Source organism: Nicotiana tabacum, chromosome 20 (assembly GCF_000715075.1).
Source record: "Nicotiana tabacum cultivar K326 chromosome 20, ASM71507v2, whole genome shotgun sequence".
Lineage (NCBI taxonomy): Eukaryota > Viridiplantae > Streptophyta > Magnoliopsida > Solanales > Solanaceae > Nicotiana > Nicotiana tabacum.
The window spans coordinates 147,245,582-147,269,871 of record NC_134099.1 but is presented as its reverse complement, the minus strand read 5'-3'; the positions used below and the strand labels follow the sequence as shown (position 1 = coordinate 147,269,871).

The 24,290-nt window shown below is 38.7% G+C and overlaps 1 protein-coding gene across 1 annotated transcript; it reads left to right on the top strand.

The window, feature by feature from the left end:
* The first annotated feature begins 16,386 nt into the window (after positions 1 to 16,386).
* LOC107804165 (ATP-dependent Clp protease ATP-binding subunit ClpA homolog CD4B, chloroplastic-like) lies at positions 16,387 to 24,059 on the top strand. The gene is made up of 10 exons (XM_016628008.2): positions 16,387 to 16,573; positions 19,249 to 19,820; positions 20,102 to 20,217; positions 20,332 to 20,454; positions 20,521 to 20,706; positions 21,205 to 21,420; positions 21,669 to 21,886; positions 22,209 to 22,284; positions 22,370 to 22,459; positions 22,595 to 24,059. Exons 2-10 carry the CDS (start codon positions 19,256 to 19,258, stop codon positions 23,774 to 23,776), a joined length of 2,772 nt encoding a protein of 923 aa, XP_016483494.1. The 5' UTR covers positions 16,387 to 16,573; positions 19,249 to 19,255; the 3' UTR covers positions 23,777 to 24,059.
* Positions 24,060 to 24,290: the final 231 nt, after the last annotated feature.

Genomic DNA, 24,290 nt, shown 5'->3' with positions numbered 1-24,290 from the left:
CTTATCATAATACTAATGTCCATCACCAAAAGCCTATGTTGCGTTGCAAGGGTCTCACCTGGGATAACTTTGCAATCCTCGCACAACCTTCTGTCGCATCTCCTGAGGAGGAGATAGTCAATCTGAGTCTTTGCCACTGAACTTTGGTAAGTAACCAAATGCTCTTCCCGCTTCGGAAAACTTGAGTTCGCAATCACTAGATCGAATGCCTTGGCAAAATCCAGCAGCGAAGTGCCCCCTCCGTTCCGTTCCCCCAAACCAAAGCCACCATGCACCTCAGTATAACCACCTGCAGACGACCTAATATGACCATTAAAATCCCCTCCTATGAATAACCTCTCGGAAGGCGAAATACTACGAACAATGTCATCCAACCCCTCCCAAAAATGCCTTTTAATCTCCTCATCCAAGCCTACTTGCGGCGCGTACGCGCTAACGACATTTAAAGTACACTCACCCACCACTAATTTAATAGTCGTTAGTCTATCATTCACACGTCTGACCTCTACCACCGACTCTCTAAGATGGCTATCTACCAGGATATCCACTCCATTCTTACCCCTCACGACTCCAGAGTACCACAACTTATACCCATCCGCGTTTTTCGCCCTCGATCCGACCCACCTAGTTTCCTGGACACACGCTATATTAATCTTCCTCCTCTGAAGGATCTTCGCCAACTATATAAACTTACTCGTTAGCGAACCTATGTTCCATGACCCGATTCTCAACCTATAGGCTCCCTTGCCCCATCTACCTCCCTAGCCTCCCGACCCACACCCTGACCCCCCGCCCTCGAATAGGATATTTTGGGTTCATCCGCCCTCGAATAGGATATTTTGGGTTCATCCGCCCTCGAATAGGATATTTTGGGTTCATCCCATAGGAGATGCATTTCCTCCTAAGTTTATTTTTACCCATAGGAGACGCATTTCCTCCTAAAGTTTATTTTTACCCATAGGAGATGCATTTCCTCCTAAGTTTGTTTTTACCCATAGGAGATGCATTTCCTCCTAAAGTTTATTTTTACCCATAGGAGATGCATTTCCTCCTAAGTTTGTTTTTACCCATAGGAGATGCATTTCCTCCTAAGTTTGTTTTACCCATAGGAGATGCATTTCCTCCTAAGTTTATTTTACCCATAGGAGATGCATTTCCTCCTAAGTTTGTTTTTACCCATAGGAGATGCATTTCCTCCTAAGTTTATTTTACCCATAGGAGATGCATTTCCTCTTAAGTTTATTTTACCCATAGGAAAGGCATGTTTATTTTTAAAGTTGTTGTTGAAGTTAGGAGCCCGCCTGAAGAGATGAATGACGTTTATTTTCAAAGTTGTTGTTGAAGTTAGGAGCCCGCCTGAAGAGAGATATGACGTTTATTTTAAAAGTTGTTTGTTTGAAGTCAGGAGCCCGCCTGAAGAGAGGAATGACATTTATTTTCAAAGTTATTGTTGAAATCAGGAGCCCGCCTGAAGAGAGGAATGACGTTTATTTTAAAAAGTTGTTTGTTTGAAGTCAGGAGCCCGCCTGAAGAGAGGAATGGCGTTTATTTTTAAAGTTGTTGTTGAAATCAGGAGCCCGCCTGAAGAGAGGAATGACGTTTATTTTAAAAGTTGTTTGTTTGAAATCAGGAGCCCGCCTGAAGAGAGGAATGACATTTTATTTTTAAAGTTGTTTAAATCTCGCCAACCTAAAGAAAGGAATGACATTTTATTTTCAAAATTGTTGAAGTCAGGAGCCCGCCTGAAGAGAGGAATGACGTTTTATTTTTAAAGTTGTTTAAATCTCGCCAACCTAAAGAAAGGAATGGCATTTTATTTTCAAAATTGTTGAAGTCAGGAGCCCGCCTGAAGAGAGGAATGGCATTTTATTTTTAAAGTTGTTGAAATCTCGCCAGCCTAAAGAAAGGAATGGCATTTTTTTTAAAGTTGTTGTTGAAATCAGGAGCCCGCCTGAAGAGAGGAATGACGTTTATTTTAAAAAAGTTGTTTGTTTGAAATCAGGAGCCCGCCTGAAGAGAGGAATGGCGTGTTTATTTTTAAAGTTGTTGTTGAAGTCAGGAGCCCGCCTGAAGAGAGGAATGGTGTTTATTTTAAAAGTTGTTTGTTTGAAGTGAGGATCCCACCTGAAGAGAGGAAAGGCGTTTACTTTTCAAAGTTGTTGTTGAAATCAGGAGCCCGCCTGAAGAGAGGAAAGACGTTTTCTTTTCAAAGTTGTTGAAGTCAGGGGCCCGCCTGAAGAGAGGAATGGCGTTTATTTTAAAAGTTGTTTGTTTGAAGTCAGGAGCCCGCCTGAAGAGAGGAACGACGTTTTATTTTAAAAGTTGTTGAAATCTCGCCAACCTAAAGAAAGGAATGGCATTTTATTTTTCAAAGTTGTTGAAGTCAGGAGCCCGCCTGAAGAGAGGAATGACGTTTTATTTTTAAAAAAAGTTGTTGAAATTTCGTCATCCTAAAGAAAGGAATGACATTTTTATTTTAAAGTTGTTTTTGAAATCAGGAGCCCGCCTGAAGAGAGGAATGGTGTTTTATTTTCAAAGTTGTTTGTTGAAGTCAGACGCCCACCTGTATAACAAGAGGAATACTTTGTAGTCTTATACTGCAGATTTTGAAATCAGTAACCCCACCGGAAGGCAGAAGGTTACAGCAGGAATCCCCAGTAGGAAACAATAAAAATCCCCAGGACCGGGAAGCAGAAGGTTGCAACAAGAGGTCCCAGCAAAAAACTCAAGTGCATATGTCAAAAGGAAGAAAAGACGCATTTTGAAAAAAAGTGGCATGTGAACATTAAATCATGCCCAGCATAATAAATCTGATGAAGAGAGTCGTATCCCCAGAGGAACCGCCATAAAGCTTAATGAAGAAAGTCATGTCCCCAGCGGACCGAACAAAATAATGAAAACTGGTATTCAGAAAATCAAAGGGCCAGAAGTCTTGGTAGAAAAGCACCGGAAGAAACACAAGCAGACAAGAAAGCAAGGCAACAAGAACAAGTTGCAGTCTAGCCTAGTTTCTTGTTTTCTTTTTAGCACGGTGTAACAAGGAGATCGGTAAGTAGTGGTAATAGCATGCAACATCAGTAACCTTGCAATCCCACGGTAGTCCTAGCTACCAAAATTTCCCGAACTACATTAACCAGATTCCCCTTTAGCCAGGGATATGTAGGAAACCTTTGAAGCAAAGGTTCGGTTAAAATCTTTTTCAAAAAATGCTTCACACGGAGTACTCGGATGGGCAAAAATCGCTCACTTTATCTTTGCACGAAAACCCTTCGTGTCTTCGAGCAAAGAGGGGCAGCTGTAAGCACGTGATTTTTGCCCTATGAAAGAATTACTCCCAAAAAAATTCAAAATAAAATGATTTTCCTTGGTGTGCAATTTTGAGAATTTTTGTGACATTTTTGGATAATTATTTGTATTTGTCTGTGCATGTTTATTTGTTAAATTAATAAAAATACAAAAATATATCGCATTTTGCATGTAGGATTTAATTCTACAATTGTTAGTAATTAAGTTTGTTTTACAAAAATTAAAAATTACAAAAATAGGCATCTTTTGCATTTTTAGCATTTAATGTCCAAATATACAATTTTATGCTTAATTATTACTTAATTGTGCGTTAATTGTTATTGGGAGTTAATTTGCGCTTTTATAACTTAATTTAGTTCTTAATAATAATTTAAGGTTTTTAGAATTTAGTTTTAGAAAAATAAAAGAAGAAAAGAGAGCAAAAATACAAAAAATCGGAATTGGGCCTCTTCTTCAATTTCAAACCACAGGCCCAAAAAATTGCCCAACCTTCCCCATGACCCGGTCCATTTCAAACCGGGTCGACCCGGTCCATAACCCCAAAGACCAACACCCCCTATCTTGCATTTCAAAAATATAAAACAAAACACAAAAACCCTAAAAAAAAGCCTAAAGGGATCCGCCCCCCCTCTTTCTCTCCATCTTCTCCAAGCTTCCTCACACCCCATCCATGGCTGCCCCTTGCATCATCTTCTTCGACACAAACACACACACACACAGCTCCAAACCAAAAGCCAAGCAGGTTGCTTTCTTCTTCGTCGTCGAGTTCGAGCTCGAGCTCCCATGGCTGCCTTCCTCGACGAACATCACCCTAGCACCTTGCCTTTTTCTTCGTCGTCTTCTCCACCACGTCCAATCATGGACGACCTCAAATAGCCCCAAGCAGCCATGGAAGCTCCAGCTGCTTCTGTCTTCTGCCAGCAGCTCGCGTGTCGTCGCGTCCAAACGACCCTCGTCGCTGCTGCTTCCTCATCGCAGCTGCTGCCTCTACGTCGACCTTCTCCAAACGACCAGCTGCTTCTGCCTTCTGCTTTCATCTTCTCCATCCAAGAAACCAAACGACCTGCTGCGTCATCCATGGCTGACCCTACTGTTTCTGCTTCGCTACGTCCAAACAGACCCCATACAGAAATGGGTTCGTCGCTTCAGACCGGTCCGAAAACGAGACTCAAACCATCTCGTTTGTTCGAGCTTTGGTTGGGATCGTCAAAACAGTCCATACAAGTTCATAGTTGGTCAGTCATTGTTCGTCGTTTCGATCCGGTTAGTGGGTTTTGAGTTTGATTTTTGTCCGTATTTCGTTTTGATATTCTCAAAATCTAAAATCGGCAAATGTTTGTTTTGTTTCGTAATTTTTCAGTTTGTTCATGTGAAATTATTAGTTTAATGTTTGTTAGATTCAAATTGAAGTTTAATTAATTATTTTCAGTTTATTTCATGTGTTTTATATATTTTTCAGAAATTGTTAATGTTGTTAGATTCAAGTTTAAATTCGCAATTGTTTCTTCTTCGGTTTTGTTTTGTTATTTGTCTAAAAGAATTTAGTTGTAATAGGGAAATATGTTGGTTTAATCATTTGAATCCGTCATGTTGTTTAAAATAGATTTAATTCATGTTCATCTTTGTTTGAAGTTCATTTTTAATCCAGTGATTTAATGTGAGTTTATGTTTTGGTTTTTGATTTGTTGATTTAGTTTGAATCATGTATTGTGTTGTTAATATTGTTGTTTTCTTTGCTCATTCATTTTTGGTTTAAGTTAACCAGGATTGGTTCGCAATATGGTTAATTTATTCACATTAATTTGATGTTGTTCAATTTGTGTTCATGTGATTTGTTGTTGAATTTGTCTAGAAATCGTGTTCATATGATTTTGTTGTTGAATTTGTTGAGAAATTGGTCATATTGGCTATATTTTAGTTGAGATTGATTAGGTGAATTGGTTATAGCTGATGGGTTAGTTTGGTAAATTGCAGTACGTTCAGGGGTAAAATGGTAATTGCAATAAGGTCGGAGGGGTAGTTTAGGAATTGAACATTTTGAATAAATTTATGTTAAGCATGGGGGACAAAATGTAATGGGGTGGGGTTGATAATAATTGTTTAATATAATGGGGGACAAGACATAATGTAGTGGGGGGAATATAGTAATTGTTTATATTAGGCATGGGGGACAAGATGTAATGAGTTGGGTTGATATATTTATTTAATGTAGTGGGGGACAAAACATTAGGTAGTGGGATTAAAAGGGGGATGAGTGGGAAGATAGTGGGTTTGGTAGGAGAAAGTGTGGTTTTATTAATTGATTAAAGGGTTTGGGATGGGATATAAATGAAAAAACTTGATCAGATTTTTGAGGAGGACAGAATAAAAAGAGAGGAGAATACAGAACAGAATAGAGAAGAGATAAAAATTGGAGAAATTTCAAAACTAAAGGAGAGAACAAAAACTGAAAAAAAAATCTTCTACATTCTTTCATTGTTTGAAATCAGCATTAATTGTTGTTGTTTCATCGAAGCTTGAAGCTTTTTTTTGGGATTACTACTCCACCGGTTTGCAAACTTTGTTCCTGGGTTGTTACTGTTGTTGGACTGTTGTTGCTGGCCTGTATTGTTATTACTGCTACTGATTCTCATCTTCATCTTCTTTTGTTTCCAATACCAGGTACACGACTGTAATACTAGCTATTGCAAGCTAATAATGTGGAAGCATGAATACATATGAAGAATGAAATTTTGAAGTTTTAATTTCATTTTTTTTGTTCCTTTTATTGATTGTATTTAAGTTATTTCATGTATTACTGAATAATAATTGGAATAAGAAAAAATAACATAAGTTAGTCTTTAATGAATCGGTTTGGCAAAACGGGTTAATTCACTAGTTATGAAGGTTTCAAGATTATCAACAGTAGGTTAATCATGAACAAGTAGCTAAATTTAGCTAAGGCATGAATTTAAATTAAATTTCGTAAATTAGGCATTAAGGCATGATTTGAGTTCAGGCAAGATTAGAAGAACGTTTAAGTCTAATAAACTTTCTAATAAGCTTTAGTAATTATGGTTAAATCTAGTTTCAAATGGTTGTGAATAATTAATCTCAATAGTTTTTTTTAACAATGTTGAGTTTTAATCTAGCTGTATTTGATTCTTTTGATATTAGTTGTCGAATTTTTATTTTATTTATAATTTCCAATTTTTTTAATAAAATTCCTTCTCATCAATATTTGTATTAATCTAGCAATTAGTATGTCATGCTTTCTTAAATAAATAAAATAAAAACTCGTAATTAATTAGGATTTTCTTTCTTTATTTTAGAGACTAATTTTAATAGGAAAAATGTAGTCGCTTTAGGATTTGTCCATTTAAAATAAATGAGACGAGACTCGCCAAATGAAACACACAGATTGCGGGGCCCTCACAAATGCATGCGTTAATTACTTAGAATTCGGGATCGGCCGCTTAGCAAACTCCACGGCCTTATCCAAAATAATAAATACGCTAATTGCTTTAGGCGCGCATTTTAATAATCTTACCTTCTTAAACTCGGGTGCGCATTTCATGCGACCCAAATCCAAATCCCAAAACATTGAATAAAACTGTGTTCCGGATTGCGGGTGCATTTCATGTGACGCAATCCCAAGACATGTTTTTAAACGATGTTCACATTCTTTTAAAAATATAATAATAAAAGCGGTAAAGAGTTAAAATTTGCACATAAGTTCATATTTGTATAAAATCAGATAATCAAGCCGAATATGACAGCTGAGCGACCGTGCTAGAACCACGGAACTCGGGAATGCCTAACACCTTCTCCCGGGTTAACAGAATTCCTTATCCAGATTTCTGGTACGCAGACTGTAATATGGAATCATTCTTTTCCTTGATTCGGGATTAAATTGGTGACTTGGGACACCCTAAAATCTCCCAAGTGGCGACTCTGAAATAAATAAATAAATCTCGTTTCGATTGTCCTTTAATTGGAAAAAACTCCTTGTACCCTCGCGGGGGCGGAAAAAGGAGGTGTGACACGTACGTTTGCCTATTCCCAATGTTATGTAGGATGAATGGAGGAAAATAACAATGTATAGCTACTCTCAAAATAATAGCCAAAATATATATATTTGTTTTGTATATATATACATTTTGGTATATATAAAAATTATATAAATTTTATACACTTTTTGGACTACTGAATATAAATAATTTCTGGCACAGGCTACAAGTGAGAATACGCTATAAATTGGTGGAAAAGGAGGGGACCAAACCAATAATTAAAGCTTTTTTTCACATAAGGCAGAAGAACCCATTGTTGTAGAAGAAAAAGCTATCGGCAGGATTCCTATACCATAATTGGCATACGAGAAAAAATAAGTGAATTAAATTGGGAAGGTTTATCTGATCCCCTTGGTTTGAATAGAAGAAGCAGAAGTGCATTAAAAGTTCGAACTACTTAATTAGTAAAGGTTGTTCGCAATTCAAATTCATGAACAATATCATATAACCATTCTTTATGGTCCCATCTTCTCCTAGCTCATTTTTCAGTCCATGGTATAATATTTTGGACATATTAATTTTCTTTAATTCATTTTAAGCAAAATAATCATAAATTTAACTAGAAAAAAGGCCGCAAGAGAACTTTTTAAACAAGAAATTTTCGAAATAAAAATATACCAAAAGATAAAAGAAACTCATTAATTCCTTGAGTTGTCTATACGTGCCCCTCATTTTTAATTGAATAAATTGTCAGTTACAAGCTAAGAAATCTCGTTTATTTGAGTATTCCTAAGCAATGGGTGCATGTAGATAAGAAAAAGAAATTAAACAGATCAATAGTGATCCTATCTTGGTTTTTGAGTTGGGGACTTGGGAGTTGGGACACCAATCATGCAATAACCTTTGTATTCCTTCAGTACTTTCAATTTTTTATGTAACGTAGATATGAAATTAAAAATTGTTAGATTTATGGTCTAAAACATATTACAATATTTGTGCGACTATAATACATGTGAAACTTATTCAATATTCCATAATATTTGTGTGGTTATAAAAGCTTTCATTTAGAGTAAAATGGATAAAATAAAAAGTTTAAAATTAACTTAATTATTCCCAAATATATAAAATGTCTTACTCCCGTCGGTCTATTTTAATTTTCGTGGTTACTAAAAATAACTGTTCTAAAATACTCTTCTAGTAATCCTTCTCGTTGCTAAATTTCACATCTATTGTTCCATTCCATCCCGGCTTATTCCCAAGAAAAACATTCAGGCCGTCCACTGCCTTCATATCGTTTACTGTACGATTATATTTATGTTTTTCCACCTCGTCTGCATTCTCTCTTTCATCTTTCCGGGCTTGTTCCAGCATGCACCTTTCTTTTTCTATATCCGCAGCAACACCCTTGTGGTCGAGAAAAAGAGTAGAGTCCATGTCGGTCTCCTCTTCCTGCAAAAGGATAGTTTAAAGAGGGAGGGGCCGGGAAGAGTTAGTTGGTAACAACTTAGAAAGAAAGAAAGAAAATAAATACAACTGCAAGATCCATACCAGGTAATCATCTAAAGATAGTACATACACTCCAGGAAAAGAAAAACACACACACAGAGCAGACACTACTTCTTCCTCGAGAAGTATACTACTCTGCCAACTTCCCATCCTCTTGTTGTAATCCTTCTCGTTGCTAGACTTCACATCTATTATATTGTTCCACTCTAACCTGGCCTATCCTCGAGAAAAACTTCCAGGTCGTCTACTGCCTGCATGCTGGCAACAACACAATAATATCTGTGTTTTCCCGCCTCAGTCGTCTACTTTGCCTTCTTCCTTATTGAGCTTGTACCGGCATGTGGCTTTTTGCTCAATATCTTTTTCGACACCTATATAGTTGAATAGAATTGTAGAGTCCATGTTTCTGTCCGCCTTCTGCAAAGTAGAGTTTAAAGAGCAAGGGGGAAGAGTTAGTTAGCAACAAATTAGAAAGAAGGAAAAAAATATTAACACTGCAAGATCCATACTAAGTAATCGTCTACTGTCGCCTTTGCTTTTCCTTTCCTACGGCTTCTAGTGTTGCTAACTTTGCATTCCCCTGATATTGTGTTGGTTTTTTAAAAGTTGGGGCAGCAAAAAGATTAAAAATATTCATTGAAAATGTCTATACTTTTTTTATTTTACATAGAGGGCTTTAAATAGCCAACTTGAGGACCTAATGTGCAGAAAAATTTGTATAAGAAGAATTCAAAAACCTAAAATATCTCAACAAACCTAAAAATCTGACAGAAATTTAAATTCAAAAAAGTAGATTTATCCTAAAACTAAGTAACTTGATATGGTAAAAATGCAACAATAACTGAAGCAAATTATCAACACTCCTCCTTCGCCTCAGTTGCTCTAAAATAATGGCTCCTCCTCAATTACTGCTTCTGCTGTATATGCTTGAGGATTGTGTTGAGCATCTTTGAACTTACAAATTTTGTAACATGACCTGTTTGTTTGCAAATATCACATATTTGCATCATGTCTCCACCAATAAAAATTTTCTAGGTGTGTTTTCTTTTTGCAGTATTTGCAAAGAGGATAATTGAACTTTTCTTTTTTGTTAGTGCATAAAAAGCATCTTCAGTAACTATTTCTTGTCTAAATGCTCTTCTTTGTTCTTGTGCTTGAAGAGAACTTATTAATTGTGCAACAAAGATGGTAGAGAGATCTTTACACTCTTATAGAGAGAAAATTTTGGACTCGAATCTCTCTGGAATCGTCATAAAAAAAATTTCAACTGTTTTGTCATCTTGAATCCTCGCCAAGCAACCTGATTCTATTAACAATAGAAGAAATTATATCAGAATACCTAGTGATAGTCTCGTCTTCTTGCATCCTAACAGATTCAAAATCCCTTTTAAAATTTAAAATTTACATTTGTCTGACTCGATCACTTCTTTGATACTCATTTTTAAGCTTTATCCAAGCTTCTTTTGCTGTTTCACATTCAATAATTTTAGAATTAATAAATCTGCAACTGAATTTTGAATCACAGTTTTGGCTTTGTATTTTTTGTTTTTCTCTTCTGAATGGTTTTTAAATTAGAGAATGGTAGGATTTGTAAGGAATTGTTGTAATGGTCTATCTTTCATTACAACTTCCCATAAATCATAGGCTTCAAGATATAATTTCATTTTCACTGATCAAGAATAGTGCGCTCAGACTGTCCATCTGTCTGAGGGTGAAATGTTGAACGACCCTCCAGAACCGTGATGTGAACTGAGTACCCTTATCTGAAATGATGGAAAATGGGATACCATGGAGACGAATAATCTCCTGGATATAAATCTCCGCCAACCGCTCCGAAGAATAAGTAGTACACACAGGAATTAAGTGTGCGGACTTGGTCAGCCGATCCACAATCACCCAAATAGCATCGAACTTTTTCAAAGTCCGTAGGAGCCCAACTACAAAGTCCATGGTGATCCGCTCCCACTTCCACTCCGGAATCTCTATCTGCTGAAGCAACCCACCCGATCTCTGGTGCTCATACTTCACCTGCTGGCAGTTAAAGTACCGAGCTACAAACCCAACTATATCCTTCTTCTTCCGCCTCCACCAATAGTGCTATCTCAAATCCTGATACATCTTCGCGGCACCCGGATGAATGGAATACCGCAAACTATGGGCCTCCTCTAGAATCAACTCCTGAAGCCCATCAACATTGGGTACACAAATCCGACCCTGCATCCTCAATACCCCATCATCACCAATAGTCACATCTCTAGCATCTCCATGCTGGACCTTGTCCTTGAGGACAAGCAAATAAGGGTCATCATACTGATGCTCCCTGATACGATCAAATAAGGGAGACCGAGAAACCATGCAAGCTAGAACCCGACTGGGCCCCGAAATATCCAATCTCACGAACTGGCTGGCTAAGGCCTGAACATCCATCGCCATAGGCCTCTCCGATGCTGGTAAATAATCCAAACTCCCCAAACTCTCTGCCCGGCGACTCAAAGCATCAGCCACCATATTGGCCTTGCCCGGGTGATACAAAGTAGTGATATCATAGTCCTTCAGCAACTCTAACCATCTCCTCCGGTGCAAATTTAGATCTTTTTGCTTGAACAGGTGCTGCAAGCTCCGATGATCAGTATAAATCTCACAATGGGCATCGTACAAATAATGACACCAGATCTTAGGATGTGAATGATGGCAACTAACTCGAGATCATGGATAAGATAATTCTTCTCATATACCTTCAACTGTTTGGACGCGTAGGCAATCACCCTACCGCCCTCATCAAAACCACTCCAAGGCTAATCCTCGAGGCATCACAATAGATAGTATAAGACCCCGAACCTGTAGGCAATAGCAAAACTGGGGTTGTAGTCAAAGTTGTCATGAGCTTCTAAAAGTTTGCCTCATACTCTTCCGTCCACTGGAACGGAGCACCTTTCTGGGTTAGCCTGGTCATAGGGGATGCAATCGATGAAAACCTCTCCACAAAACGACGGTAGTAACCCGCCAAGCCAAGAAAACTACAGATCTCTGTAGTTGAGGATGGTCTGGGCCAACTCTGCACTGCCTCTACTTTCTTCGGATCCACCTGAATACCCTTACTCGATACCACGTGGCCTAAGAATGCCACGGAATCCAACAAAAACTCACATTTCGAGAACTTAGCATATAACTTCTTTTCCCTCAGAGTCTGGAGCACTGTCCTTAGGTGCTGCTCATGATCTTCCCGACTCCGGGAATACACCAGAATATCATCAATAAAGAAAATGACGAACGAGTTAAGATACGATCGGAACACACTGTGCATCAAATGCATGAAGGCTGCTGGGGCATTGGTCAGCCCAAATGACATAACAAGGAACTCGTAATGACCATACCGGGTCCTGAAAGCAGTCTTCGGGATATCTGGCTCCTGAATCTTCAACTGATGGTAACCTGAGCATAAGTCAATCTTAGAAAACACCCATGCGCTCTGAAGCTGGTCAAACAGATCATCAATACAAGGCAAAAGACAACGGTTCTTCATTGTAACTTTGTTCAACTGGCGATAATCAATACACATACGCATAGAACCATCCTTTTTCTTCACAAACAAGACAGGAGCACCCCAAAGGTGATATACTGGGCCTAATAAAACCCTTATCAAGCAATTCCTGTAACTGATCCTTCAACTCAAGAGGAGCCATACGATACGGAGGAATAGAAATGGGTTGAGTGCCCGACAACAGATCAATGCCAAAATCAATATCTCTGCCGGGCAACATGCTCGGAAGATCAGCTGGAAACACATCAGGAAAATCCCGTACTACTGGGACTGAATCAACTGTAGGGGTATCAATACTAACATTCTCGCATAAGTTGGATACGGGTCACACCCCTTCTCCACCATTCGCAGAGCCTTAAGGAAAGAAATAACTCTATTGGGAGTGTGATCTAAAGCACTCTTCCACTCAACACGCGGTACACCTGGCATAGCCAGCGTCACGGTTTTGGCGTGACAATCAATAATAGCATAATGGGGCGACAACCAGTCCATGCCCAAGATAATATCAAAATCTACCATGTTGAGTAATAATAAATCGGCTCTGGTCTCAAAACCACTAAGAGCAACCAAACACGACCGATAAACGCGGTCCACAATAAGAGAATCTACCACAGGAGTAGAAACATAAACAGGGGAACTCAAAGAATCCTGAGGTACACCCAAATGCGGAGCAAAATAAGAAGACACATAAGAGTAAGTGGAGCCTGGATCGAATAAAACCGATGCATCCCTGTGACAAACCAATATACTACCTGTGATGACAGAAACGGAGGCAACAATCTTTGTATGGGTAGGAAGGGCATAGTATCGGGCCTGGCCTCCCCCTCTAGGGCGACCCCTACCTCCCCGACCTCCACCTCTAGCTGGATGAGCGGGCGGGGGTAGCAACTGAAGCTGTAACCATAGCCTGAGAACTCTGCGGGGCACGCTGTGGCTGAGAAGTTTGTGGAGGTACACCCCTCCTAAGTCTAGGGCAATCCCTCACCATATGGCATATATCACCACACTCAAAACAAGCTCTGGGAGAATGTGGTAGCTGTGACTGGCTCAGGCCAGGTCTGCTGGACTGACCACTGAAAGCACCCCGCGCAGGAGGCGCATTAGATATTGGTGGTGCATAATAAGGCTCATGGGGCCTAGGAGGAGTTGGAATACCACTGGCTGCTGGAAGAGCTGAATGAACGGGGTGACTCATATAACCCCTACCATGACGACCTGCAGCTGGGGCACGAGCACTAGAATAATGGCTCGACTCTCGAGACCTCTTGGCCTCCCTCTCCTTTCTCTTCCTAGCATGCATACCCTCTATCCTCCTAGCAATGCTCACCACCTGCTGATAAGAAATATCCATCTCCAACTCACGATCCATGATAGACCTGATGCTGGTAATAAGCCCCTCAATAAACCGGTGAACCCTCTCGCGAACAGTAGAAACCAAGGCTGGGGCATGTCTAGCCAAACTGGTGTAACGGACAGCATACTCCGAGACAGTCATAGTACCCTAGCACAAATTCTCAAACTCTGCGCGCCATGCGTCCCTGAGGCTCTGAGGAACGAACTCTCTCAGGAACATATCTGAAAACTGAGCCCAAGTCAGTGAAGCTGCTCATCCGGACTGTCTAACTCATAGGTGTGCCACCACTCATAGATGGCCCCTCGAAGATGGAAGGTAGTGAAAGCAACCCCACTCGATCCTGATATACCCATAGTGAGGAGGATACAATGACACTCCTCCAGAAATCTCAAGGCATCATCTGATGCTAACCCACTGAATATAGGAGGATCATACTTCTTGAAAATCTCAACTCTCCGCTGCTCATCCTCTGAGCCGCTGCCCTGTCCTCGGGCTGACCTGGGACTAGAGGCTGTACAGGAATAATCTCTAGGACCTGATCAACATGCATTCGCTGCTCAAGAGTGCGGGCGACGGGAGTCTGTGCTCCTCCCTGGCCTGAGATGTGGCTGCAGCAAGGGGAAGCAACCATGCCTGAGTCAGAGTGGTGTACATGCTCATGAACTACGCAAGAGTCTCCTGAAGAGCTGGAGTAGTAGTAGTAGTAGTAGGCGTATCAGGTGCCTGGACTCCGGCTGGAACTGCTGGTGGTACCTCGGCGGCAGCTCACGCAGGTGCTCTGGCTGCACCACGTGCGCGTCCTCGGCCTCTGCCCCGGGCCCGACCTCTGACGGCTGGAGTAGGGGACGCGGGTGCCTGATCATCTCGAGTAGCGTGTGTCCTCACCATCTGTGAGAGAATAGATGACAGAAGTTTAGAATTGTCACATCAAAATCTCGCACGAAAAGGAAATCAAATAAAGTGGAATTTTCCTAATAGTTACATAGCCTCTCGCAGATAAGTACATACGTTTCCGTACCGATCTACGAGACTCTAATAAACCAGCTTGTGATTCATGACTCCTATGAACCTAGAGCTCTGATACCAACTTGTCACGACCCCGATTCGCCCTCCGTGAACCATCGTGATAACACCTAGTTTTAATTATAAAGCTGAAAAGTGATTAGTTTGTGCTATTACTAGGACAAATGTTACTATTGGACCCAATATAAGCATGATTTATTTGTAGGTTCTGATAGGTTTTTGTTCTAAGTTTTGACTATATAACCATTTTAAGCTGCTTTCTCCAATAGGTAATAACTCCAGTCTCCATAAGTTGCAAAATAAACACACAAAATAAACAAATAAATAAAAGATCCCCCAAATTTTGAAAGAAATTTCAAGCAAGAGAAATATTTGATGAATCTGTAATAAGCTAGCACATCAAATCAATGTACCCTTATCCATTTTCTCTTTGACATGAAATGGGACCATAAACCTCAAAAGTTCCAAAAGAATACCAGCAAATTTGACTTCTAAGCTTTAATGAACGTTGACAATGGAGAGAAATGTTTCTTATTGAAAATATTTTTGGTGGGAAATATTTTTTTCTCGAGAAATCTATTTTTTTGAATATTTTCTAGAATTTATGTGTATATAAAAGTAGAGGTTAGCATATAGTACTCATGGAAAACTTTATTTTTTTCAAGTGTTTGTTTGAATAGTAAAATAAATGACATACAATAATCGTATAAGGTGAATGATAAAATATGAAAATACCCCACCTTCAACAAAATAAAGCATAATATCTCTACTAGTGTTAGAATTTTATAAAGGCAACTATTTCGGTCTTATAGGTAAATTTATATAAAAGCTTTGAAAAATATTATCTTCCACAATAAAATAATATTATCTTCCATAATAAAATAATATTTACAGTGAACTGAATATATAATAGTGGTAAAACTTCTTCTACTGAACATACTATTGAAAACCTTTTTACTAAAGTAAATACCGGATGGTTAGCCTTGCATAAACTACTACTGATTGAAGGAAGTAAGAATATGTAGTTTCACTTCCACTAACAATATAACAATTCTTGTCTGATATGATATCACTTTAATGTTAAATAGAAATAATTGTCTACAATAAGTACATATTGAATCCTAGAAAATAAGGTACTTAAGGCTCGTTTGGTACTAGAGATAAGGGATAATTAATTCCGGAATTAAAGTTAAGATGAGTTTATTTCACGTTTGATTGGGATAAAGTCATGATATAACTAATCCTGGGATTTTTGAATTTTTTATCCATATAGGATATTAAGATAACTAATCCCGAAATAATTAATCATGAATAACTTGTTTCCCAACTAAACGACCCCTTAATCTTCCACATACAACTAATTAAACTACATTAATAATATAAAAAAATATTTTGACCATGTCAATATATATAACTCAAATATAAAGAGAAAATAAACTTCCACACAACTAACATAAGTTAATTTCTCTTTCTTTTTGCCAAAATATATTTTCTTCAGGTAAAACATATTTCCAATAATAAAAATGATTTCTCGAGAAAAAAAAGTTTCAAAAAAAATTTGTAATTACTCATTCTCTAGAGAAGAAATATTGCAGTGTTTACTTTTAAAAAAGAGAGGCAAAAAAAAAAAAAAACTATATATAATAAAGTATTTAATACTACTCCTTCACACTGTGTAAATAAAAGGGATAGATAAGATTATTTATCATCCACTATTATCTATATAAAAAAATACTCAACTCCTCTTCTCCAATCCAGTGACCCTAATCCCATTTTCCTCTAAACCCATCTTCTCCTTCCTTCTATTTTCTTCAATTTCCCAGATTCTTCTGGGACTACAGTAGTAATATTCAGGTTCTGATTCTTTTTACCTAATTTTTTCTATGCTTATATTGGTTAATCATATATTAAAGTTTGGGATAATTTATAGTTTGGTATTTGGGTTTCTGTTTATTTGTTTGAAATTTTGAGCTAGTTAATCTGTTTAGTCTCTCAAGAGTTGTACTCGTCAAATTCTTGCTAATTGAGTGGTAAAGTTTGTACCTTTTTTGGCTGTTGTTTGTTTATTTGAGTTGCTTTGAGCTGTTTTTTTTTAACTATTTTATTTTGTTGTATTTTTTTTTCTCTACTTGTTCCTTAGCTAATTTTTTCTTATTTCTCTTTGCAAATCAAACATAGGGGTAAAGGTAAGATTCTGAGAACTACTAGTTTTGGAAAAATTTGAATCTCTGTCTTAAAAGATAAGTAATTTTTTAAATAATGACAAGTTATTGAGTATTAGAATGAAATGGGCCCAATCAAATTAATTTGGGACTGAAGCATAGTTGGTTGATTGAGTTTGAAAATGAATATGTAAAAATGTGTCTTCAGCTTGTACTAATTGCACTTTGTTAACGTATAGGAGCTTCGTTTGAACATATACTGAGTATTAGAATGAGACGAGGCTAAACTGGAGTAAAGCGGAAAGTATGGATTCATATAGCTGACACCAACTAGTTTGGGTTGAGGTTTAGTAGTTGTTAGTATTTATGGTGGATTCTTAGCTCTTTCGTAAAGTGCCTGTCTTTATAAGGATATGAGGTAGCTCAACCCTTTGAAAACTCTATTAAGCACTTCATAGGGTCGTGGTTGACTTGCTGCGGATTTCAACTTCCAGACTCACCCCTTAGCTAAATACTCAAAAGTATTTAATTCTTAGGTGGTATTTAGGGTCACCTCGTGTAACTGGGGCTATCTTGAAGGAATGGATAATTCACTTGTCGTTTTGTTAAAAACCATTTTCTAGAGCCAAAGATCCCTTATAGTTGGTTCTGATTTCCAGCACAATTCAGACTTACTTATTTTGCCACCTGATTTCTCTATGAAAAATTTCGGAAATAGAAAGAAACCAAAGAGCATCCAAAGGGGTAGAAAATGCTTCTGGAAGTTAAGAGGGATTGAGTTTCCTATACAGCACCAATGAGATATGAAGTTAGAGGACATTCATATATATATATATATGTGTGTGTGTGTGTGTTAGCTTAATTCTTCCCTCTCAGATCAAAGAAGTTAATACATATATATATGTGTGTGTGTCTGTTTGCTAGCCTGCTTAATGAGTCTAGTAGAGGTTTTGTATGTGTGTGTGTTGTCAACCAAAATCCCCAATTTCTTCCCTCTCCTCTGCATTTCACCAATATCCCCGAATTTCTTCTCCTTCCTTTGCATTTCACCCAGTTCCCCATGTTTTGCATATTCATTGCCTAGCATTGTTTGTTGATATTTTGTTATAATGCAGCAATATTGAATAACTTGAATAGACTTCAGCTACATCCTGATGGAGTTGAACTAAATCCAAAAGATTGAACCAATCTTTTGTCATCCAAAGTTTTGCCCTTTCACTTCTCGTCTACTCCAATACTTTCTCTTACAAATTTGGCGTGTAACCACTGTCATTTTTTTCTGTGGTAAATTCACCTTCCCCAATATCAATTCCCCCTACCTCACCCAACTTCTCCTTCATCTTCACAAGAACAACATTGCACATTTGTCTTTTCGCCTTGGACTGTGGCTCCTCATATTTGTTACTTCATATCTACCTTGTTCTTCACTCTTCTTCCTTCTTTCTTGTCTTATACTCTTGTTCATGTTGTTAGGATTTTGTTTGTACTGAAACTGATGAGTTGAACTAAATTGGGTTATCAGTTTTATGGGCCTTTAAGTGGTCTATCTGGGGTTTTCCAAGAGCTTACAACAACAACAACAACAACAACAACCCAGTAAAATCCCACAAGTGGGGAAGAGTTTTCCAAGAGCTTGAAATTTGAATAATCTGATGGAAATTACTGAAGTTTTTTTATCATTCCAAATATCGAGGAATAGGGGATAGTTGGTACAAAATGGTGTTGAGTTTAACTTTTTAATAGAGACCAAAAGGCTTCCCCTATCAGTGTGTTGCAACAACCTATTAGGGGCATATAAAGAAGATGAAAAAAGGGGACTATGGTACAATGCTAACCTACTACATCCATGTGGTTAGTTAGCAAAACCCACATGTGTGTGTGATTGTATATTCTCATATTTGTTCAATCTAGCCATGGAACTTTGGCTACTCAATCCTTGATTGTGCTGTTACTACTCGGCAGTTGTGTAGTGTTTCAGCTCTTATATCTAGGAGGCTAGACCAAATTTGGTTTATATGACATTGAATCATGTCTCAGACTTATGGTACATATTCTGTTACATTGATTCTATAATCATGCATTAACTCTTGTCGAGTATGTATACTATTTCTCTAATTTTTCTGGGCAATTCTGTGTTTCAGTTATCACTCTTCTCCTTGCACAGTGCCTATATTTTTTAGCTTCTTCTGGATCAAAAGATATGAACCTTCACCTGGTATCAGGTTTTTGAATTGATAATTTGTTGATTTCTGCTGATTTATCTTTCAATTGTGACATCGCATACTATTATCTGTTAGGCATCTGGAAGATCTGGTATTTTTTTATATCAGAAGAGAGATTTTCTGATTATTACTTTATCCTGGGCAGGTCCATCATGGCTAGAGCTTTAGTTCAGTCGACAAACATCCCATCGTCAGTTGCCGGTGAAAGGACGACAAAATTCAATGGATCTGGGAAAACGAACAGAACTGTTAAAATGCTATGCAGTGCACAATCTCCTTCGCTAAGGCTGCGGGATTTTTCAGGATTGCGAGGATGCAATGCAATAGATACACTAGTTAGATCTGAACAAACTCTCCAATCCAAGGTAGCAGCTGCAACTTCTGTGAGACGACCACGAGGTTGCCGATTTGTACCAAAAGCAATGTTTGAGCGCTTCACAGAGAAGGCAATAAAAGTCATTATGCTTGCACAAGAAGAGGCCAGACGACTTGGTCACAATTTTGTTGGCACAGAGCAGATTCTGTTAGGGCTTATTGGTGAGGGAACTGGTATTGCTGCTAAAGTTCTTAAATCCATGGGAATTAATTTGAAAGATGCTCGTGTGGAAGTGGAGAAGATAATTGGAAGGGGTAGTGGATTTGTTGCCGTTGAGATCCCTTTTACGCCTCGTGCCAAGCGTGTTTTGGAACTCTCTCTGGAGGAGGCCCGCCAGCTAGGTATCCTTATTTAACTGTCAATATTTGTTGAATTACCTTTGAGACTTGCCGTAAAGATGGTTCTCCTGTTGAGTCTGATTCTCGTGTTGCTTCATTAACAGCTTTGGTTATCGTTTCTGTGCCAAATTGGAGTTATTAAAATATCATGATTTTCTTTCCCTTTTGCTTGCCTTTCTAGTCTTCTACATGCACCAACGCGGTTGTTAGTTGAAATATTTATTCAAATTTTTTTTGAGAAAGAAAAAATATTTATTCAATTTATTAACTAGTTGTTAATTCAGGGCATAACTATATTGGTTCGGAGCACTTGCTACTTGGGTTGCTACGTGAAGGTGAAGGTGTGGCTGCCCGTGTCCTTGAAAATTTGGGCGCTGACCCCAGTAACATCCGCACTCAGGCAAGTAGTAAATCTCACATGCTTCCTCTGAGTAGTTTTATTCTACTTTGAGTGTAGTTTAATTTCTTGACTTCATTGTAATCAGAGCTTATTGGTTCTTTTTTCTGAAAATAGGTGATCCGAATGGTTGGAGAGAGTAATGAGGCTGTTGGTGCTAGCGTTGGAGGTGGAAGTTCTGGCCAAAAAATGCCTACACTGGAGGAGTACGGAACAAATTTGACAAAGTTAGCTGAAGAGGTAACTTCAAAAGTATTTATAATATGAGTGGACACTTTTCAATAATTTGAGTTTGCTATTTGTTAGGGAAAATTAGATCCTGTTGTTGGAAGACAACTGCAAATTGAACGGGTCACTCAAATCTTGGGTCGGCGGACTAAGAACAACCCTTGTCTTATTGGAGAACCAGGTGTTGGCAAAACAGCTATTGCTGAGGGTCTGGCACAAAGAATTGCAAACGGTGATGTCCCTGAAACAATTGAGGGGAAGAAGGTACACGTGTGATAACATGCAGAATGTTATGTTTAACTGTCCCCTTTCTTCTACCAGTTGTCGTATAGTATGGTGGATCCAGAAGCTGAGCTACTGTCGTGCTGGTCCAGTCTAGTCTGCTTTTTTATTCACAAGGATTAGGTTCAAATTAATATGCATGCTGTCTCCCTAAATTGAAAGATTTCAAAATCATTTTCCTAGTATCTTCATGTTTTCTTGAAATTTAGATATATATTTTTATGTGATATTTGCTCTCTTGGCTTATTTCTTTTTATTAGTAAATTGATTTATGGATCTATGTTTCTAACTAATTGAACAAAAACGATTTTAGCATCCCTGTTGAACTTAATTCTTAGCTCAAGCTAAAGTGAGCTCAAGTAATAAGGTTCAAACCTATTTGTGCGAATCTCATCTATCTGGAATTAGGCTGGATATTTCGTGCATGATGCAGCTACTTTTCTTCGTGTCCTTAAAGAGTTACTTTTTGGTAATGATTAGGTGATAACTCTTGATATGGGTTTGCTTGTTGCTGGGACAAAATACCGTGGAGAGTTTGAGGAAAGGCTAAAGAAGCTGATGGAGGAAATCAAACAGAGTGATGAAATAATACTATTTATCGATGAAGTGCACACCTTGATCGGGGCTGGAGCTGCAGAGGGGGCCATCGATGCTGCAAACATCTTGAAACCTGCCCTAGCTCGAGGTGAACTACAGGTTAGTTATCCTGGTTGTCTTGTTCTTCTCTTTCTGTCCTTTCTGGAAATTAAAACGAGAATTATGAATATTTCTCAAGGACAATCTAATGCTCTAGCTGATATATCATTGTGTTAACATGCATTTTCCTGGCACAACCCCATAAGAAGGTCAAAAATTATTTAACTACTCAATATGTGAACTAAACAGGAGAATTTTTTTTTATCTCCAAGTACCAACTCAATAGTATTTACTTGGCTTCTTGTCAGTGTATTGGAGCTACCACACTAGATGAATACAGAAAGCATATTGAGAAAGATCCTGCATTGGAGAGGCGATTCCAGCCAGTTAAGGTCCCTGAACCTACTGTTGATGAAACCATTCAGATTCTGAAAGGGCTTCGTGAGAGATATGAGATTCATCACAAGCTTCGTTACACTGACGAGGCATTAGAGGCTGCTGCCCAGCTCTCATACCAGTACATCAGGTATCTAATATATATCCTTTGTACTTTTCTCGCTTTGGGTTGTCGATGCATTGCTACCTTGAAGAAATGTGTTTTGCTTACCGAGTTTGTTTGTACACATAAAGTTCAACTTAGTTTATGATAGTAAAATGTGATAATAAAGGTTGGTATTTTTCCTTTTTCATTTTCTTTTGGTTTGCCAGCATCTAATTACGTTCTATGCTTATTTCTGTCCAGAAAAAAACTTGTCATGGATTCCGTGATATTGATTTTACTGTATGTTTTTATATTTTCCTCATTCTGCAACACGATACATCTTTTCACTTGCATCTTCGGATTTCAGTGACCGTTTTCTGCCTGATAAAGCAATTGACTTGATTGATGAAGCTGGTTCTCGTGTTCGACTTCGCCATGCACAGGTACAGAATGCTCCCTTAATCTCTATTATAATCTGTCATTGCCCTATTATTTGTAGAGTGACAATGCTTTGTTGTTGCCTTGCAGCTCCCTGAGGAAGCAAAAGAGCTTGAGAAAGAGCTTCGTCAAATCACAAAGGAGAAGAATGAAGCTGTCCGCGGTCAGGATTTCGAAAAGGTACTGTCTCTTTTACGTACATCTAATTAATCCCTTTAAAATGCCTGTTTTCTTATCAATAGTGTTGAACTATTTTCTTATCAAGTATTCTAATTGTTGAATTTCCTAATTAGATGGATTTGAATTAATGGACAGGCTGGGGAATTACGTGATAGAGAAATGGATCTTAAGGCACAGATCACGGCCCTCATAGACAAAAACAAAGAGATGAGCAAGGCTGAAAGTGAGGCTGGAGATACAGGTCCGCTTGTGACTGAAGCAGATATTCAGCACATTGTCTCTTCTTGGACTGGCATCCCTGTTGAGAAGGTCTCGACTGACGAATCTGATCGCCTCCTAAAAATGGAAGAAACACTTCACACTCGAATCATTGGCCAGGATGAAGCTGTCAAAGCCATTAGTCGTGCCATTCGACGTGCGAGGGTTGGGCTCAAGAATCCCAACCGACCTATTGCTAGTTTCATCTTTTCTGGTCCAACTGGTGTTGGGAAATCAGAACTGGCAAAGTCACTGGCTGCATATTACTTTGGTTCCGAAGAAGCAATGATCCGGCTTGATATGAGTGAGTTTATGGAGAGACACACAGTCTCTAAGCTCATCGGATCACCCCCAGGTTATGTTGGTTACACAGAAGGTGGTCAATTGACTGAAGCCGTAAGGCGACGACCTTATACTGTTGTGCTCTTTGATGAAATTGAGAAGGCTCATCCCGATGTCTTCAACATGATGCTTCAAATTCTTGAAGATGGAAGGCTGACAGACAGCAAGGGGAGAACTGTCGATTTCAAGAACACACTTCTCATCATGACATCAAATGTTGGAAGTAGTGTGATAGAGAAAGGTGGCCGTCGTATAGGTTTTGATCTCGATTATGATGAGAAGGATAGCAGTTACAATCGTATCAAGAGCTTAGTGACTGAAGAATTGAAACAGTACTTCAGGCCAGAGTTTTTGAACAGATTGGATGAGATGATTGTATTCCGTCAGCTCACAAAGTTAGAGGTTAAGGAGATAGCTGATATCATGCTCAAGGAGGTATTTGAGAGGCTGAAGGGTAAGGAGATAGAACTTCAAGTGACAGAGAGGTTTAGAGATAGGGTGGTTGATGAAGGATATAACCCGAGCTATGGAGCACGGCCTCTGAGAAGAGCTATCATGAGACTGTTAGAGGACAGCATGGCGGAGAAAATGCTTGCAGGTGAGATCAAAGAAGGTGATTCAGTTATTGTGGACGTGGATTCAGACGGCAATGTGACTGTCCTCAATGGCAGTAGTGGTACTCCCTCAGACCCCGCTCCGGAGCCTATCCCTGTGTAGATCAAGTGATCATGTTTTAGAGTTCGTTTCTGTTGGCCACTAAGCTTCCCTGGGCATATGAAGCAACTTGTGGGTTTATCTTTGGGGCCTTTGGGTAAAATCTTGCCACGTTGAGAAGGCAGCATCCTTTCTATGTTGAGCTTTAAGGATTTTACAAAAATATACGATGTTGGATTAATTGGATCAGGATTGTAGTTCTTCACAAGAAAGTGTTGTATTAGCTAGACACTCCTTACCAAAAACATATCTGACTTATTATAGGTGGCAGTTAACCTTGTCCTCAGCTTTGGTCTTGCTGTCCTCATTTGTGATCCTGTGATTTTCTTGCTTCTTTGCCTCTTCTCATTATATTTTGGCTCAGGTCACAATGGCCCAAGGGCTGATATAACAAAGATTCTGCTGAGGTTGCTTCTGAATGTATTTTGTGAGTCCTGCTAGTTTTGTTTGTAATAAATGGTTGAACAACGTGTCTCTTCAAAAAACCCTGTGCCACGTAATTGGCAGTCTTTCTTCA